Here is an 18,704-nt window from a genome sequence, read left to right as displayed (position 1 = left end):
GAAATTATTGTTCTCTGGTTGAATGCTGGACAAATGTATTAAAGTGGTGTGGAGATTCACCCCTTCTTTAAACAAAAATATTGCAAAAGTGCTAGCATCCTGTCGAGATCTAATTTGACAGGTTGGGGGATATGAATCATTTTGTTGCTTGTTCCATGTGATAATCATGAAACTGGACGTCAGCCCAGATCATAGCTTACCATGCAGAAGCGGTATGCTAGTCTGCCTCATTGCATCAGTTTTGCACCTTAGCTTGCATGATCAGGAGCAACAAGCCAAGAATACAGACACTCAGGAAGCCAAGAACAAACCTTGGTTTCGTGATCATGGTTTACTAGGAAAAAATAAAGCATAATTCTGAGTTTGTGCATAGTGATAAGCCAGGCTTAATGGCTTGCTCTTCATCCCAGAAGAGGAGCAAAGTGGCAGCAATTTGGATAGTGTGCACTAGTCTTCTACTTGCTCGTGGTAAGCCACAAACCACAGTTTACTGTGATGTGCAAAGTTGGAACATTATATATTTCTCTGCCTGAAAATTGTGAAAGGTTTTGGAGGTAAAGGATAGAGCCTTCTGCTGATTATTCATGTCTTCCGCTTGCCCTTTTTTGTTCTATAAAACATAGTTCTTGCACATATCCATCATTCATCACATTCATAGCTGAATAGCACAAAACACATTCAATAGAAATGTTTGTGCTAGTGAATATTTATTTTAATAGAGAGGGTTTAAATTATTTTGTGCTTGGTGGTTTTTTTAAAGAGTCCATAGGAGATGCTGCTTTGGCTTTAAGAAAAAGCATTCCTCTCTTTAATGAGACACCGCATCCTAAAAAGAAAAAGGAAATGGCTCTTCCACTTAGTCTCAGGTTTCCTTCTCCATCCGTAGCATGCAGCTGTTAGCCTCCCAAATTAACTGCTTCCCTTGTAAGATGAGCTCAATAACAGCCTTGTATTTAGCACCACTGTGCAATAAACTATGCTAGCTTTTCTCTGTAGCTTCCCTGTTATCCCAGCAAAGAAGAGTGTTTGAAATAGAAGCTCTGGAAATGCAGAAAAACTGTTTAAGGCTATGCATAAGACAGAATAGACAGTAGCTGTTCAGAGAGTGGTATTTAGCTCTGCCATTGCCTATGGCACATGTGTTCATCTTTCCTGCCCCATTGCAGTCTTTGTTCAAACCATTTTCCAGGTATTTTAAGCCATAACATATAAAGAACTACCTTCTAGCTTCAGAACTGGCAGAGCTCTCTAATATACATGGGCACCTATTGGACAGTGCCTACTGTGACATAACCCTTATCCCAGATTTCATTGCATTGTATTTTCTTTCTCAACATATTCAAGAATCTTTATTATATTTTCTGGTTTCCTTTGGGAGTACAACTGTCTAGATCAGGAGCTGCAGGAAATCCAATCCAATCAATTTTATCATTCCACTGATCTGCATAATGTAGTGGAAATAGCTGCATATAGTAAACAGAAAAGTTTGCCTACACTTGGCTTTCCCTTATTGTAGATGCACAGCTGTCAACCTGCTACTGATAGACCAGAGCTGGAAAGTCACTCCTATTGCTGCTGTAAACTACTGCTAATATTTAACAACAGCTGGCATTAGAGGAATGCTAGGTAGAAGTGTTTTTATCATGAGTGGTGCTCAGTCCTTTTAATGGAATAGCAAAGCTTAGGTTTGAGAAGCTGTTGACTTGCAAGACTTGTTGCACCAATCTAGTAAATACAGGCACCTTCGCTGTACTGTTTTTGATGCCCGCTAAAAACATTTTTGTTCAGGCAAGCCTAGTCAGACATGTAATTTATGTATGTATGTTTTTAAAACTGATAACTTTAGCTACAATTTGATAATTCCTTTTCTCTATGTGTGTGTTTATGTGTTGATTTTATTGGGATTTTCTTATGAATATGTTATATAAACTGCTTAGAGTTTTTTATTTATTTAAGCAGTATATAAATATAGTTAAATAAATTGGAGAACCCATTTTGCACTAAAAAGTTTGTTGACAAAAGTGGCTATACATTACATAAAAATAGATTAATTTCATTGATCGCTAAATCATATTTGCGTTTGTAATGTATATTTGTCTGGCTGCCTTTGAAAACTTGCTCCAGAATTACTTTTTTCTTGTGGGTAAGTATGCTGTTGCAATTTAAGGATAGGACCCAGGAATCCCCACTGACAGTTTAGACAATTCAGCTGCTCAGCAGTTTAGTTTTTGTGCTTCAGTCATCCTACAGTCATCTGTAGGATTGCAGTAATCCAGTTTATAAGGTTATTGGTCTTGTAAATATAAGCCATGCTTCCACGGACCTTTATGATCTCAGATACAAGCTTACTGGAGATCAAAAATAATGCATCTATCTTGCGTAATTGTTGTCCTAGGCACCAAACCAACATGTAGCAAATAGCACTGGTCAAGGTCACTTGACTGTTTGCAGAACGCTTGTCAGCGATAAATGCTTAATATATCAATTCCTGCTGTGGTTAAAAGAGTACTGGTTGTCTTAGATAGCCTCAGTTCCCATGCAGTGAATAGCAAACTGTGGACATCTTGTCACTTTGAGTGATAAATAGGTTGCTTCTTTCTTGAAATAAGCCATATTCTCTCTGTTGTCTTTTTCAGTGGGGCAGTTTTGCACTGTGATTGCTGAAGGAGTATCCTCATACTCTCCCTGGCTCCTTTTTAAAATTATCAAATATGCTAAGCTATTTGCTAGGCAGAAAATATCCTTAGAAACCCATTAGCAACCTCAATAAGGATGCTGCAATAAAAGTCTGAAATAGTTCTTCCTTGCTTTGGATTTTTTCTCTCAGCCAGGAATTATACTGCTCAGGACAGCATGGGCAACAGTGTGTGCTTATTTATTTACCATGTTCAAATGCCACTCAGTAAGGAAAGTTCTCCAGTTGGCTTACAAAAACAGTATAGATGTGGACCTGTGAAACTTTCAGAACGTCAGAGCCTGTACTCACTGTGGCTGCCAGCCAGATGCCTATGAGAAGCCCACTTGTGATTCCCAGCAAGTGGCTTCTGGCTGTGGAGATGTAACATAGTTGTTGTGGCTGGTACCATTGCTAGCCTCTTCACTGACAGCCTGGACATTAAAACCTGATGCGGACTTTCAGCATGAGCATAGGGAGAATGGTGCTTGTGTCTCCCTTGGCGCATGGGGAAGAACAGCAACCCGGGAGGCCCTACACATCCATATGAAAATTGTGTAATTGGAACATCATGTAAAAATGTAGCATACCAAGTACGTGGTTCACATCTATGTGTGGAAGTCCCTGTGTGGAATGCGTAGTAGACTTTGGGGGTTGTGAGGGGGGCTGGAACTGGCATGATCCCACCCCAACCCCCCCCCCCACACCCTGACCCTGTATAGGGCTGGCTTCAGTGCCAGGAATAGCACATTCATGGGAAGAAGCAGAATGTGAAGAGATGTTGAGCTATTGGTATTTACCTTCTTTCTTTTTTGGTCATACACTACTTTCCTTATCTATTTTTCTTTCTTTTCTGAAGCTGTTGTTTGCCCTATAGGACAAACATAGAGGTTCCTTTAGAATGCCTGCATGTTTCCTCCTTTGGGACAAAAAGCACCCAGGTAGGATTTAGTCAGAGTGAAGCAAATGCAAGAGGAATGCACAGAGCATCTTTGTCAATGTTGGGTCTAACAAGTAAAGAAGAAAGGGTATCAAGGTTAAAGCAGCCCAGTGTTAGGATAATTAAGATGACAGCTTTTAATTGTGAAGTGCCTTCTGTGCTTGTTATGGCAGAATGCTAGACTACTAATCTGAAAAATAAAGGAGTAAATACAGATAGAATTCTTTAAATTATAGAAATATTGGTGCAAAAAAAGAGAGATGTCTAGTGGAGAGTGATTCCTGCATGGATCATACAGAACTACTGAAGTGTGTGACTTCCCTTCATCTTGTTATGAATTTTTACATGCACCCATATGCTAGTGGGAGCTGGGGCTGAATAACCTAGAATAGTCTGTTGGTAAGAGATGGGACCTAAACCCAAAACAATGTTATGTGCACTGGAAAATCTTAACTGTTCTTACTAGTCCAAGAAATACTTTCCCCGCATGAAACTGCAGTTGTTTGCAGCAGAAAGTACATGTGACAAAGTATCCTATTGTTTGTCCGTGCTTCCAACTCCTATAAAGTTTCCAGGACATCTGTAGTTCAACAGGATGGATATACCCCTTAATATACAAACACAGTAAGTGAATGAAAAGAGTGGAATCCAGCTGGATGTGCTACGAAGATTGATGTTGCAGCTGTATGAAGCCCAGCAGTTGTTGCAGCAAAACAATGAACAATTAGGTTAATTTTGAACTAATGTGAAAGATTACTGTGCACATTGTATTGCCCACCACAAGTGGAACAGTGTGCCTTTTGTTGTTTCAGAGGAGGCGCTCAGGGTAAGAGCATGTCCTTCTATATATGTGTATATCAATTTTGAACCAGTCGTTGTTTAGGCACTGCATGAGGCAATCTGGGCTAGTGGTGCAGCAATAAAACCGCTAGCATATTTACAAGGGGTTGGACGAGAGGATCCTCACAGTCCCTTTCCGTCTCTGCAATTCTATGATTCCATGAACCATAAGTATAGGAATTAAACAGCTGGCAGAGCACATTTAAGCAGATACAGCTTGCTTATTGGCAGCTTGAGTCATATCTGCAATTCTTTCATTAGTGTGTTTAAAAGCCTTGAAAAATTGCAGAACTTTGGTGACTGTACTATTTTTCCAACAAAATGCTGTGGTCTGAAATATGTTGTTCTTCTGCAGTAAAAGTTCCATTTTAAAAAGTGAAACTGTAACACTTACATGAGTTGTTTACTGACAATATGGTTTCAGATATAGGACAGGATCTAGTCCTATAACTAGAAGGAATGATTGATGTTTTTCTAGATCTGTGTGTCTAAAAGGTTTTGTTCTGGAGAAGTCCAAAAGTCTTATGACATGCTTATCAGAAACACAGAAAGACACAAATTTAACATATTTCAATCTGCATTAAAAGAAAAGTGCATACTATGGAATTCCTTTCATCTTCAAAATAGGGACTGGATGTCTTGAGAGCCAAATTTATATTGGAGGTCATTATAGCATTCCCTTTAGAGTGAATTGAACCAGTCCTGTTCATTCAGCATGTTTGATTTCTGAAACAGAATTTCCTGTTGCAAACCGATACGCTGTGCCTCAGTTCATCCTTTCACTGCTTATAAACTATTAAAAACCATCATTCTTGTCCCCTCTGCCTGTTACTTCTGTGTCATTCTGGATAGTATTCTATTTAGTTCGCTTTGTAAAATCTCACCCTTTTCTGTCCTTCTCTCATTTGGAGACTAACATACTACTGATTCCATTTCTAAATAGCTAGTGTCCCATTGATCTTGAAAGTACTAAAGGATGCCATTTCTTGTATATATATAAAAAGCATTGCGACACTGACAATTGCAGTCAAATTACAAACCCACCTCTTAAGTTGATTAGTTTCTACTAATCAATGTCCTAGATCCAGTAACATGTTCTGAAATATCTAAATTTAATTAATGAAATTTAATGTGCAGTGGGGATGAGTATACCCACAAATTATATATGTGTAGCACCTGATCTTTCCAAGGTCCAAATTTAATGGAGGCAAAATTCCAGCCTTAATGGAGCTGAACTTTATGGATGGTAGAGAGAAGTATGAAATAATTCAGACCAAGCAAACCTTTATATTTTATTTCAGTTTCCAAGGTTTGAGGGTGGATGCAAATTGCCACAAGCAAAGTGGTCATTGCTTAACAGTTTTCCATGTGGCATCTATATCCTTCAACCATACGGTTTTTAGCCAGCATTACCATCCCTCTGCACTTTTAAGGAAGCTTTGAAGTGACTCTTATCCAGTCTTCTGAATCCATCTCCAGAGTCTCCGTTTCACAATGGATAACTTGCCTTTGTGCACCTGAGACATAATCAATAAATGTTAACATATGTCAACTAACCATTCTTTAGCATCTGCCAGGTTTATTAATATGATACCTAGATTATGCTGTGGCACATGAAAATTAGCCACAGCCTTCCAGCATGTTTAAGCATCCCTGCTGCACCTTTAGGACCGATCCTATCCCCGCCACTCAACCCTGCTCCATGTGCCATCAGAATCACTAACAACTGCTTTGGGTTTGAAGGTAATTCTGTTCTTTATTTTTCTGGTTCAAACTCCAGGAAAAAATAAAGCTTGATGCTCAGAGGGAAAAACTAGAAAAGCTTCAGGAGCTTTATACCGAGCAGAAGACACAGCTTGATAATTGCCCTGAGTCCATGCGGGAACAATTGCAACAGCAGCTAAACAGGGTCAGTAGCATGGATTCCTCTATTTTTTTGTAGAAGCACAAGTGTTGAAAGACGACTTGCTGACTGCCTCTCATCTCAAGGGTTTACTGGTTTTCTGCACTGCTAACAGGATTGTTGCATGGTGATGAATAAACAGAATGCGAAGGGCTGGATTAAAAATTGGTTTGTGGTACATACTTTAGAAGTTGCCAACCAGTTAATATTTAGCACCCTTTGGCTGTTGGCAAATCAGAGTTGTGTGTGCCTGTGTTTGTGTACTTGTGATGTTTAGTTGAGCTTTAGGGTAATTTGCTGTAAGCGTGTTGGATAAATTCTTGAGTCTAATAACTGCACTTAGCTATCTAATTTTAGCCCTCATTATGTTTGCAGTTGCTTTTAAATTTACCTTTGCCACCACTATGAAATTCTTTCCTCCTTCAAAGTTGTTTCTTACCTATTGAATGAAATCTGTTTTTTTTTTAAATCTTTATTAAATTTCAAGAAAAAAAAGAGGGGGAAAATCACCGTTGCCGTAGATGCTGTTTCAAAATTATAGCTAGGCGACTATACAGGTTTACCCACCCACATTCAGTGGGCTTTCTTTTGTTTTGTTTTGAGGAAATTAACCCCCCACAATATTGAGACATGGAAGCGTTCTTGGGACAGTGAGAAAGAATAAGCTAGAATATAATGCCAGAAGAAATTCCAGTTCAGACGCATTCTTAGTGTAAAACATTGCACTTTCACCCCCATGTTGAATAAAACAATTCTAAATGGAAATTAGCTACATATTCAAGGCATGCTGCTTGACATATTAAGTGTTTCTTTATGGAGTTCTGCTAACACCATAGATTAGATGTGAAGACATGTGGTCCTTCAGATGTTGTTGGACACCAACATCTACCCCCAGTCAGCATGACCAGTACTCACAGAAGATGTGAATTGTGGTCCCGCTACAGCCTCCCTATCCTTGCCATAGACAGAGAATTCTGTCCTTCAACAGCTTCGCTTGCCATATTGTTGCAAAAGAACACTCATCTATTTATCCAGGATTTGGCTCACCATTATGAGACACTTGGGTGATGACTATTCATAGACCGAAACAAGATTTCTTTCCCAATATTCCATTTATATTCGGTTCCTCTTTTTATTATGGAACCTGCTTTCTTGAACTAAGGGAGACCAGAGTTTTAAACAGCATCTCCTGAATTTCCCAGTTCATACTTCTATATTACGTGGAATTCTGTATAAATTTCACTTGACTTTTCAATGCTAAAGTAGCTTTTGGAGGTTGTAGTGTGGAAGGGGGTGTGGGGGAGAGCTGCATACTATCTTTCCATCCATCTGCTTTTCATCCAACTTAAACTTGGTCATCGATCAATGGCAAGAGGCACAAAACTAGCATCCCTGGAGAATGAGGTAAGAGGGAAGGGAGGTCAAGCCTGCTGGATGTTCCTTTCCTTGCTTCTTAACTCTTTTCATCCTTACATCTACATAGTTCTAGATCATCTCTTGGTTGTGCTGAACTGTGACCAAAAGATCATTACACGGGTGGGGCACTCAGATTGATCTGCTATTCAATATCATGAATTGATTTGAGGATATACATGATCCTTTTTAACATCCAGTCAACAGTTCAAAAAACAGTGTAAATATCATAAATAGCTGTTTTTTGTCTTCTTTTTTAAAGGTCTTAGAGTGTGATCTTATGCACACTGACTTGAACTTCCTAAGCCTTATTTTTGTTTGGGATGGTGCCGCATGCCTACTTTCGCTAATGATATACAACTTTAAAAAATATATATACACTGACTTTTGTTGTTAAAGGATGCTGACCTGCTGGAGGTAGAAAGCAAACACTTTGAAGATTTGGAGTTTCAGCAGCTTGAAAATGAGAGCAGGTTAGATGAGGAGAAGGAGAACTTAACACAGCAGCTCCTGCGTGAGGTGGCTGAATATCAACGCAACATTGTCAGTAGAAAGGTAAAATTGCTTTAAAAATAAAGTAGGTAATATCATTGCTTTTTTGTGGATTGGTTCCATTTCGTGAGATGTTGTTCTGGCCAATTACTGGCCAATTCAGTAATTCAGTAATGGATTTATGTTCCAATTCATGTTGAAAAATGTAAATACTATTCATAGGACAGTGAAGATTCACAAAATGTGGCTGAACAAGTTCATGTTTACAGAACAATCCTAAACACATTTACGGAGGCTTACATTCTTGTGAAACTGCTTCCTTTAAGGCCTGAATACTGGGAAATTCATGCAGTCTTTACTTTTTGAAATATGGCAACCCTACCACAAGGTGATGTGATTTGCTTTGGGTTGTTCCAGTTCAGGAAAAAGTAAAGGTTTCCACTAGTTTTCAGCTCAGATTAATTTAGATTCTGCAATTAAAGCTGGCATCCATCCTCAAGTGCTTTCATTTGTGTTTCTTGATTGAGTACATCTGCACCAGCTAATGTTGTAATCTACACCGCAAGTTAACATTTCTATATATTGTTTGTGAAAATGGTCGTTGTATGAAATATACACAACAACAAGAACTACAGCCAAGAGTTACTGGTGCAGAAGTGTCTTTAGTTTCCTTCCTGGGAGTGTCTTCCTGATCAGTAGTGCATACGTACATTATACTCCCAAGCTCATATTGACTATGTTTTGGTGCTATCTTTGCCATAGGAAAAAATTTCTGCCCTCAAAAAACAAGCCAATCATATTGTCCAGCAGGCACAAAGAGAACAAGATCATTTTGTGAAAGAGAAGAATAACCTTCTAATGATGTTGCAGAGGGTAAGCACTTTTCCTTGATTCAAAGACAACAACATTATTGAAAGAGAAGTTGCTGAATTACAACTTATTACTAAACTGAAAACTATGGAGAGAGCTGGTCTGAATAGAAATATTGGATTCTTGTCTCATTACATATGCTAGAGCTATTTTTGGTCATCTGCATACTATCCCTTGCTTTTTCCTGTAGGACTAATTGCAGTCGTTAATAGTCACCAACAGGTTTACCATACCCATTGAGTCAATCACCCATCTCCAACTATCCTTCTGAGAAAAACCCCACCCCACCTTCCCACTATATATAAGGGACTGGTGACTTCTGTTTCAGTGTATCTTGAAGAAGTGTGCATGCACACAAAAGCTTATACTCAGAACTAACTTAGTTTGTCTCTAAGGTGCTACTGGACTAATTTTTTATTTCGACTGTGTCAGACCAACACAGCTACCTACCTGAATCTAGCAATTACTGTACAACTACAATTATCGGAAGATTTTCTTGACAATTGCTCTAAACTGTGCTGTCATTTTGCAGAATGTTTACTAAATGGAATTGATGCCATTCTGTTGTGGGTGTCATCCCTGTTTGTACAGGTGATTTCACAAGCCCTTGGACATGGCCCACTCAGGATTCCAGGCGCATAAACACAACCCACATGTGCATGTTATCCAACCATATTTTATGTGCTTGCCATAGGAAATACTGGTTAACACATGCCAAAAACCAAGATGCTTGTCAAGCTACCCTAAATACATGGCGAGATAACTGTGTACTGGGATATGATTTGATGATGGGGGGTTGAAAGGAATGAACAGAGATACAATGCAATTCCAAACAGAGGCTGATATCCAATGTGAGTATACTCAAGAGTAGACCCAGTGAAATGAATGGCTTCAGTTATTTAAGACATTGGGTTGAAGTCAAAGCTAATCCTATTCTGAGTAATCCTATTAAAATTAATGAAGATGACAAAATTGGGTCCATTAATTTCACTGGGTCTCTCCATGACCTACTTGAGTATCACCCAGAAACATTTATTCATCACTTCATTAATTTTTTAGTCTAGTTTTGTTATTTCTGAAGAGTACAAACAAAGCCTGAGACTGTTTGTGGTCCTCTGTGTGTGTTCTGTCATAGAAGTGACTGTCAACATTTGTATCTGAAATATAACTTATATCTGCTAACAGGAGAAGGAGAACCTTTGTAATCTAGAAAAGAAATACTCTTCACTATCGGGAGGAAAAGGCTTCCCCCTAAGTCCCAGCAGTCTAAAAGAGGTAAAAATGTGAAACTTGGGAGAAGGAGAGAGAAAGCAGTTACTGTTCTCCGTATTAGATGGTGATTTAGAGCTGCACGTTTTATAATATTCAGTGTGAAATGACATGTGGTCCAGTCTCCTTTGTGTGTAAATGGTCTGCATAGATGTTTTTAAAGATAGCTTAGCCATGCAGGATTTATATAAAATTTGACATAATTGTATCCCTTTTTGTCGGGTTTGGGGTTTGGAGGTTTTTTTGTGTATGTCTGTAAATATGCATCTATTGTGCCTTCCCCAGCTTCCATACAAGCACATGTCCATGTGACTACTTTATGGTGGCGTGGTATTCCTGTGTTGAAGATAATTACCAAAACGACTCCTTCCAGTGTGCACATGCAAACATGGTGGTCTCACCCTTCATACAAAATTTTGAAAAATGAAAACTAAGTCCTACAGATGTATTAAGTGTTTTTCTGAAGCCATTCTAATACCTTCCAAAATATAGTTCCTCAAAACCAGAGTTAAATGTCCAGATATTTCCATCTGTTCCAGAGTATTTCGGCCCAGATCAATCATTCATTTCTAGACTATATGAAAAATTCTGGCAGTGTTCTTGCAAGAGTACTTTTCAGGAACTAAATTTAGTTAGGATTTTTAGAAAGCGCATTCTCTTCCAATATATCCTCCTGCAGCTTGCTTTTGCCTAAAACCCTTCTGCTGCTTTTGCTACTGCTGCTGCTAATGAAATCCTAGACTTATACTTTTAACAGAGAATTGCAGCTACTCTGATGACCTTAACAAAACCCTAGCTGATGAATGTGTCCCTAAATTCTTAAATTGTCAGTAATCTATTTTGATATTAACAAAAAAAGTGAAATTTGCAGGGAGGGTGTTGCTTAGGACCAACAAAAACCTGCGTCTAATTGCAGTATAGTAACTCACTGAAATGCACTGGAATAAAGGCAGCCTCCCTTTGCCAGAGATTCATGCTCTTAAATGATTTTACAATTCCTTTGGAATTTTTCTTTTTCTCCCCTCCCCCCCCCACCCTCCCGCACACCGATAGTTTGTAAACTGTGCTGGGAGCCAATTTTTCAAAAACATTTTCTGTTGAAGAACTGCCCTCCCATGGTTGTAGATCATAAAGCTACCACATTGTAATCTGTGGTACATGAAATAGCCACATGAGGGGCAATAGTGGGAGCTACCTTTGAAATGTAGCAGTATTTTACATTTAACCGTATTGAACCAAACGTATTAAGTTATAATGGTTCTAGCTCATTATGAAAACCACTTCAGATATAATAACAATTTTGTTTACAGTAAATTAAAGCATTCAGATTTTCAGTGCTTGTAATTTCGATGATTTTAAAAAAACATTTTAATGAAACTTTTTTGTAATACCACAGAAATTGGCTGGATCACTAAACTAACTTTCACAGCACACTGGGAACCTTAATACTCTTGCATGCCGTTTAGCTTGTGCTTCTTCTTATTTTTAACTTCTGAATTCCTCCCTTTAGGGTTATGTGAGTGTAAATGACATTAGTGAGCCGTATGGCAATTCCACGAATATATCCCCTTCCACTCAAGCCCCCACGGCTGCTGAGGCTGTTCCTTCCACAGCTGGCCTGATGAGCCAGACACAAAATAAAGAGGTTTGTTCTGAGAGACATTTCCCATTTGTATGCATTTTGCTTGCAACGTTCTGTTCCCTTGGTTTTTGCAGGTTCGTGGTAAAACTGCATATATCCAATTTAAAAGAGAGCTAAATTTAGTTTTATACCTAGAGTCTGTTTCAGGGAGAAAACTCAGGTTTAAGACTTGGGGCCATCTAAACATCTCCACACCTTGGGAAGAATACTGCAACTGAACCAAGAGCTCTATACAGTCGTACCTTGGAAGTTGAACGGAATCCGTTCTGGAAGCCGTTTGACTTCCAAAATGTTTGCAAACCCAAATGTGGCTTCTGATTGGCTGCAGGAAGCGCCTGCAGCCAATCAGAAGCTGTGGAAGCCCCATCGGATGTTTGGCTTCCAAAAATAGTTCGCAGACTGGAACAGGTTTCTGGCGTTCGGGAGCCAAAACGTTCGAGAAGTAAGCTGTTCAAAAACCAAGGTACAACTGTACAGTGTTCATTTGCAGATGGCCTTCCATTAACCACACAACACGGTGAAACCACACACACAAACCTTTGTTTCCAGGGATAACAGCAATGTCAGGAAGATTCACATTCACATTCAGATAAGGCCCAGTTAACTAATTACTTTCTCTTCAGTAAGGGGAAAGGATGTTTTAGAGGTATACCAGGCTGAAATAAGGGACAAGCCTTTGAAAAGGAGGTATATTACTGATCCCCAAAATTTGGGTTCTCCTCCAAACCTGTGCCAATGTTTTGCAACGAACCCCACCCCTTTTCTTCAGCACTGCCCAAGCTGAGTAATTGATACTTCAAACCCTGAAAAGGTACATTGACATTGTACAGTCAGCTTTTTAGAGAGCTGAAAATCATATGGCATTCGGACAACAGACCAAGTACTTGGGTATGACTTCTGTGGAATGAGGTTTAAACCACATAAATTTGGTTTTACTAAATTGTGGAGTTCACTCAAACATCACTTGGTGGAATTTAACATTGTGAGTGTAGAATGTTTTACGCTCTTTATGTCCCGTTAATTTATACAAATTTAAGTATATCCCTAGATGGTATTTTCTTCAGACTGTTCCCTGGTTGCTTTCCCAGCTGTTTCCTGTGACTGTGTGAGGGGTGGGGGAGAAGCACCTTTTTAGCTATGAAAAGAAGTAATTCCATATCCAGAAATATTTAACTGCTGCCATAAATAATACATACATAATGTACATTAGCTGCAGGAATTGAGCCTGGTATATCTAATTTTAATCTAAACACTTTAGCCACAAAAGCAGTTAAATCTGTAAAAACATGTGTTTTTCATTTCACCATCAGCATTCATACATTTTATTGCTTTGGTTTGGATAGCCCCAGATTTGCTTCCACCCAGTAGAATGCCGCAAGCCCTTAAGTAAACTCCTTCGACAGAAAATGCTGCTTGCCTGCTTTCTCTGCACCTGCCTGTTATCACCTGTGGGTTACACTTCATGCTTCCCATCACGTAGGCTGACGAAGCAAGTCCAGATGTTGTTGAAGCCAGCCCAGATTCCCCAGATGTTGTTGAACTACATCCAACATCATACCCAGGCAGCATGGCTAGTGGTCAAGGATGTTGAGAGTTGTAGTCCAACAACATCTGGGGACACAGGGTTGGAACAGCTCCTTTGTACTACCATAAAATGCTTCTCTCTGTGTGTGTATTGCTGTCAGCTTGTGTGTCATCCTGTTTAGAAGCCTCTGAACGTAATTTCTCTCTTTCCTATAAAGCTAAGATCGCCTCTCTGTTCTGGATTTGTGTTTCCTCACTCCCTTTCTCCTCGCCCTCTTGCACAACTTTCACCAGCCCACTGGTCTGAGGTCAGGGCTGCAAATGTAGAGCCTTTTCCTTTGCCCGACACACCACCACCTCTTCCAGCTAAGAAACACCGAAGGCAGTCACAGGTAACCTGCCTGAAGGCTGACTGCCTTGATAACCATGTAATTATTTTTGCACGGACTTTTCTGCTTCAGTCTGAGGGATTGCATGCAAAACAGGCAGCCATAAAATCCTGCCAACCAATCAGGTGTTGGAAGGGAGTGAGGAGGGTGTGTGTGGGAGGCTGAATTCAGTACCACCTTCCCTTTCCATTACAGTTGATGGGTGGAATTCTAACATTTTCTAAAGGACTTTGCATGCACAGCGCCCCCAGCAGCCTTTTTTTACACATGCATAGTGCCCTGAGCTGTATCACAGTGTTCATCTCACAGTTTCTAGGTCAAACTAGCAGAGTTCAGTGCCTAAGGGGGGAGAGACCCACTTACAATCTGTTCTTGCGTCTGTGGACATCAGTAGTTATTTGGATTATGTGTATAAGGTTTTTAAAAGTTATCCACATCTTCCTGATGTTTGCCAGCTGATATTTTCTGTTAATGAGAGCCGCACAGTAAAATATATTAACAGTGAAATGTTTTATTCAACAACTTGGTCTTGTATTTATGGCATGTAGAAATACTACAGCTGTTGCTTCAGAAATCTCAACTGAGAGAGGCATTTGCGATCAATAGTTTACAACAGTAGGAATGCCAGTGATAGATCAAGTTTAAAACATTAATTTTAATAGAACAGGAGTTGCTTATTTTCTTTCAGTACTGTGTACGGCTTAAGCTTCTAAAAAGTAGTAGTAGCCAGTTTGAGATCATACTAAACTGAAACTGCAGGACAATTAGTTGGATCCAAACCTAGCACTCTGATCATGGAAGAAATCTGTGGACGCAGAGAGCCTTTCTACAAGTGGAACCTTCCTTCATGAGTGGAGCATTGTTTGGATGAAACACATAATATAGGAGACGGAAACCTGTAACATCCAAGTTTTCTTATTTATGAAATTTGTATACAGCCCTTGATCCATAGATCTCTGGGCAGTTCACAGCATAAAAATACAATATAGAAACACAAAATACATAATAAAAACAGTAACAACAACAAAACAATCACTACATCCCCCCTCACTTTCCCGCAAACACATTTAAAAGGATATCGGATCTCAGTCAGCCAAAGGCCTGGTTGAAGAGGAGTGTTTTCGCCTGGCACCTAAAGGTGTATAAGGCTGCAGGCAGACCTCCCTTTGTGGGATTAAATCAGATTTGTTTTAAGGAAGCCTGTTGGCCTGTATAAATCTGTGTTGTTGTTGTTTTTAAAAAACCTACTATGAATCAAATCACAATGCCACAATTAGACCAAATAACATTGTTCCTTTGTTCAAACAGTAGTTGGCATTATGTATCATTTCTGTAGCATTGTTTCATGTCCAATGTACTTAATCTTTTTACCTTAGTGAAAATCTCACAGTAACTTTTGGTGATTTTTAACCATCCTAAAATGGGACAGCTGATTCACGATCAGTAAGATTTGTATCCAATGTCCTATTCAGAACACAAGAGGGCACAAACTCTGCATAAGAACATAAAAAGAGGCTGCAGGATCAGGTCAATGGCCTATCCAGTCCAGCATCCTGTTCCCACAGTGGCCAACTTGGGGTGGCCATGAGAATGAGGCTGTACATGCTTGTCCTGTCTGCAACACTCTACTGTTCCATCATGAGCAGGAATATCTGATGGACTATTCTAAGTGGCCTCGTCTGAACATAGAATCCTATACACAGCTGGGAGCCTTGATTGTGCAGGGCTCCCGGTCACAGTCTAAGCACTCAGCCAAACACACTTAGAATCCCCCTACAGAGTTTTCTTCTCAATTCATGAAGGTTGATGTTAGGGCAGGATTAGTGCACATGGCCCCTTCCTACTCCTTAGTTTCTGTCCTCGCATGTTCTCTTGGATGCCTGAATACTATCCCAAATGATTCAAAATCTCCTTAAGTTTCATTGAAACTTGTCCAGGGAATCTCCCTTGTAATTTAATTAGATTAAATCACCCTTGGAATTTTTTTTAAGGCACTGTTAGTTTAAATATGTGGAACTGTAAAACATTTCTCTTTTTGGTTTGTGTGTGTGCTGTAATTCCTATGCACTTAAGAATTTTTAAACAGAGAAACTCTCCCCTACTGGCTTTTCCTTGTCCTGTTTTGGGCTGTGTTTTCAAACAGCATTTAGGTTTGTTTGTTTGTTTGTTTGTTTGTTTGTTTGTTTGTTTAAGAACTGCACCCTGTTTAATGCCAACATTTACAGCCTGCAGGCTCCCATATGATCACACTGCAATTTCATATTTTTAAGCACTTCCGAAATCTGGAAGAGAGGAAGAAGCAGCATAAAGAAGGCCCATACATGAGTGATACTTTGCCACGCAAGAAACCAGCTCCCTCCGTGTCTCCCCATTTCAGCAGTTCTACTCTTGGAAGGAGTGTTAAGGTGATTATAGATTATAATATCTAGGTTACAGAAGTATTTAGTTCATCAAAGACAAGCAGGAATTTAATTTCTCAATTTGCTTTAATTTTTGCATCCCGTTGTGTAGTCTGTGATTCCTTTTACTTTATTCCTGTTTTACCTCTTTGTTATTTCTTACCCTTAATCTCTTTGTCTTAAGTTGAGCATCCTGGATTCTTTTGATTATACTGCAGTGTGACTGGGTGTGCTGACTGAAATGAGCAGAAACAGTTTTCAGCTTAGGCAAAGCCACCATTGGACAGCATGGATGGCTGATATTTGTGAATGCTAATCACTATTGTTTTATGCAGGGTCATCCTCCACTTGGACAAAGCAACAGCTGTGGCAGCGTACTCCCTCATTGTTTGGGAACTATGACCAAAGAGTCTGAACCAAGGAGGATGCATAAAGGTAAGGCTGTTTAAAAATTATCCTCATACACTGCAACACAATGCCATTGAAAAGGAAATCCCATTTCACACTAATCAGGTTTTCTTTTTAATTTGATAAGTGGAAAATGCATTCATTCAGCTGCAATGCTTTTTTGAGTCTTAGATTAATTAAGTTTTCTTAATATAATTATTGATTGCACACCAAAATGGGAACCACTCTGTTCTTGCATAAGTGTGTGCACAATACTCTCAACAAGTGGGCAATATCTTTCCCAGTGCAACCTTATTTGTGTCTGCTCAGAAGGAAGCCCCCTTGAATACAGTAGGACTTGGAATATGCTGGGGATTGCCCTGTGTATAGAATTATAGCTTTAGACTGATTAAAAGCCAGGCGCCCTGTTTAGAAAATGGATAATCCCGTGAAACTTCATGGTTCTTGATCCTGCATGTTATTCTGACTGGTCCTTGAGCGTACCAGCCTTCCAGAGCCTGATGTTCTTACCTAAGATGTGTTTGTTCAGTCTATTGTGTGGGAGGATTTGTGCATATCCAGTCCCTGTGCACTACAATGTGCACATTATATAATGCATTTATATTGCATAATATAAAGCAATATAAAGTGACAGCTTGGACCTTAAATACCTTTTCCTTCATTACAACTGGTCCATTAGACGCCCCAAAATGCCTGTACAGTCGTACCTTGGAAGTTGAACAGAATCCAAAACGTTTGGAAACCAAAGCGTGGCTTCTGATTGCAGCGTTTGGGAGCCAAAACATTTGAGAACTAAGCTGTTTGAAAACCAGGGTACGACTGTAGTAACTTCTTCTCTCTTAATGCTTAAGATAACTACTGCAGTACTTTTGTTGAGTCTTAACGAGTCTTCATTTGACATTAATTACTTACTACAGTAACTATTGGCTAAGCAAAGTTTTATAAGTTGGTGACTGATTAATATTTGAACTAACCCAGATCCCGTCAGCCTCAGCTGGCACAACCAGGGGTGACAACCAGGGTAAGGGGCGATGGCAGCTGTATTCCAATAGCAACTGGAGCCACTGTTTCCCCATCCCTGAACTAAACCATTAATGGAATGGCCTATCTTAGTTGTGAATCTTCTGCAACCATTCAGATGATTGCAGCATTACTACTATGCTAATGCACATTAAAGGGACCTAAAGAGAACTACATAAAGGCAAATGGGGCCTCATAACCTTAGAAGCCTTGATTTCTGCAGCTGCTTTTTTGTCTGTGGACTAAGGCAAGGCGAGTTGGGCTTTTCACATCTGCAGTAGTAATCAAGAAGCGTAATCCTAAACATGGAATTTATTCCTGGGAAATGCCTGTAGGATTGCAACCGAAAAACTGATGCTTAAAATTATTAAAAATAATTCAGACTTTTAGATTGTGATGTGGTCTCGCAAGAGAGCTAGGTAACTTTTAAATTATTTCTTGGGGACTTACAACTGAAGCACATGTCCATTTATTTGAAATTAAGTTCAAATAGGACTGTAGCCCAGAATAAACTGTACTAAATAAAATTGTGCCCCAAGACATAGATTAGCCAGCTTATCTTTGCCATGTCTGCATTCTGTGCTTGTAGCTCTTTTTAGCCTATCTAATTATTTTATCCTGCTTTTAAATGTCTATAGCATAACACTTTTTTATTTTTTTATGTCTTATTTAAATCAGGAAAAAGCAGAAAAGGTATGAGGAATGTTCTTTGTGTGGCTGTATGTGTTTGCTTTTGTGGTTGTCACTGAAAAAAGGGACACCATCAAGTCATTCAGAACTGGCAAACGTGGAAATTCTAAAGTTCCTTTAATTTTTTTCTGGTGGCTGCAGTGATTTTTGTAGCTCCCTTCAAATTACATTCATGTGCAAGCAGCCTAGCTTCTACCATTTTGTCTGCCTATCTATGTGATGGGGAAATGT

At 39.4% G+C, this 18,704-nt stretch overlaps 1 protein-coding gene across 21 annotated transcripts in view; it reads left to right on the top strand.

The window, feature by feature from the left end:
* Positions 1-18,704, top strand: part of PHLDB2 (pleckstrin homology like domain family B member 2) — a 73,877-nt gene that overhangs the window by 43,081 nt on the left and 12,092 nt on the right. For 4 of the 21 annotated variants that reach the window (XM_083498554.1, XM_083498539.1, XM_083498553.1 and 1 more), the window contains 8 exons: positions 6,235-6,363; positions 8,170-8,325; positions 9,025-9,135; positions 10,318-10,407; positions 11,912-12,046; positions 13,786-13,959; positions 16,227-16,361; positions 16,691-16,790. In XM_083498554.1, coding sequence (XP_083354680.1) covers positions 6,235-6,363; positions 8,170-8,325; positions 9,025-9,135; positions 10,318-10,407; positions 11,912-12,046; positions 13,786-13,959; positions 16,227-16,361; positions 16,691-16,790 — 1,030 coding nt within the window. The remainder of the gene's footprint in view (positions 1-6,234; positions 6,364-8,169; positions 8,326-9,024; positions 9,136-10,317; positions 10,408-11,911; positions 12,047-13,785; positions 13,960-16,226; positions 16,362-16,690; positions 16,791-18,704) is intronic. The other 17 variants (XM_083498558.1, XM_083498557.1, XM_083498540.1 and 14 more) reach the window with 7 other exon arrangements.

This window comes from Podarcis liolepis (genome assembly GCF_965112155.1).
Source record: "Podarcis liolepis genome assembly, chromosome: 4".
Lineage (NCBI taxonomy): Eukaryota > Metazoa > Chordata > Lepidosauria > Squamata > Lacertidae > Podarcis > Podarcis liolepis.
Note: the sequence above shows the minus strand (reverse complement) of the source record. Positions and strands in the feature narration are given on the sequence as shown.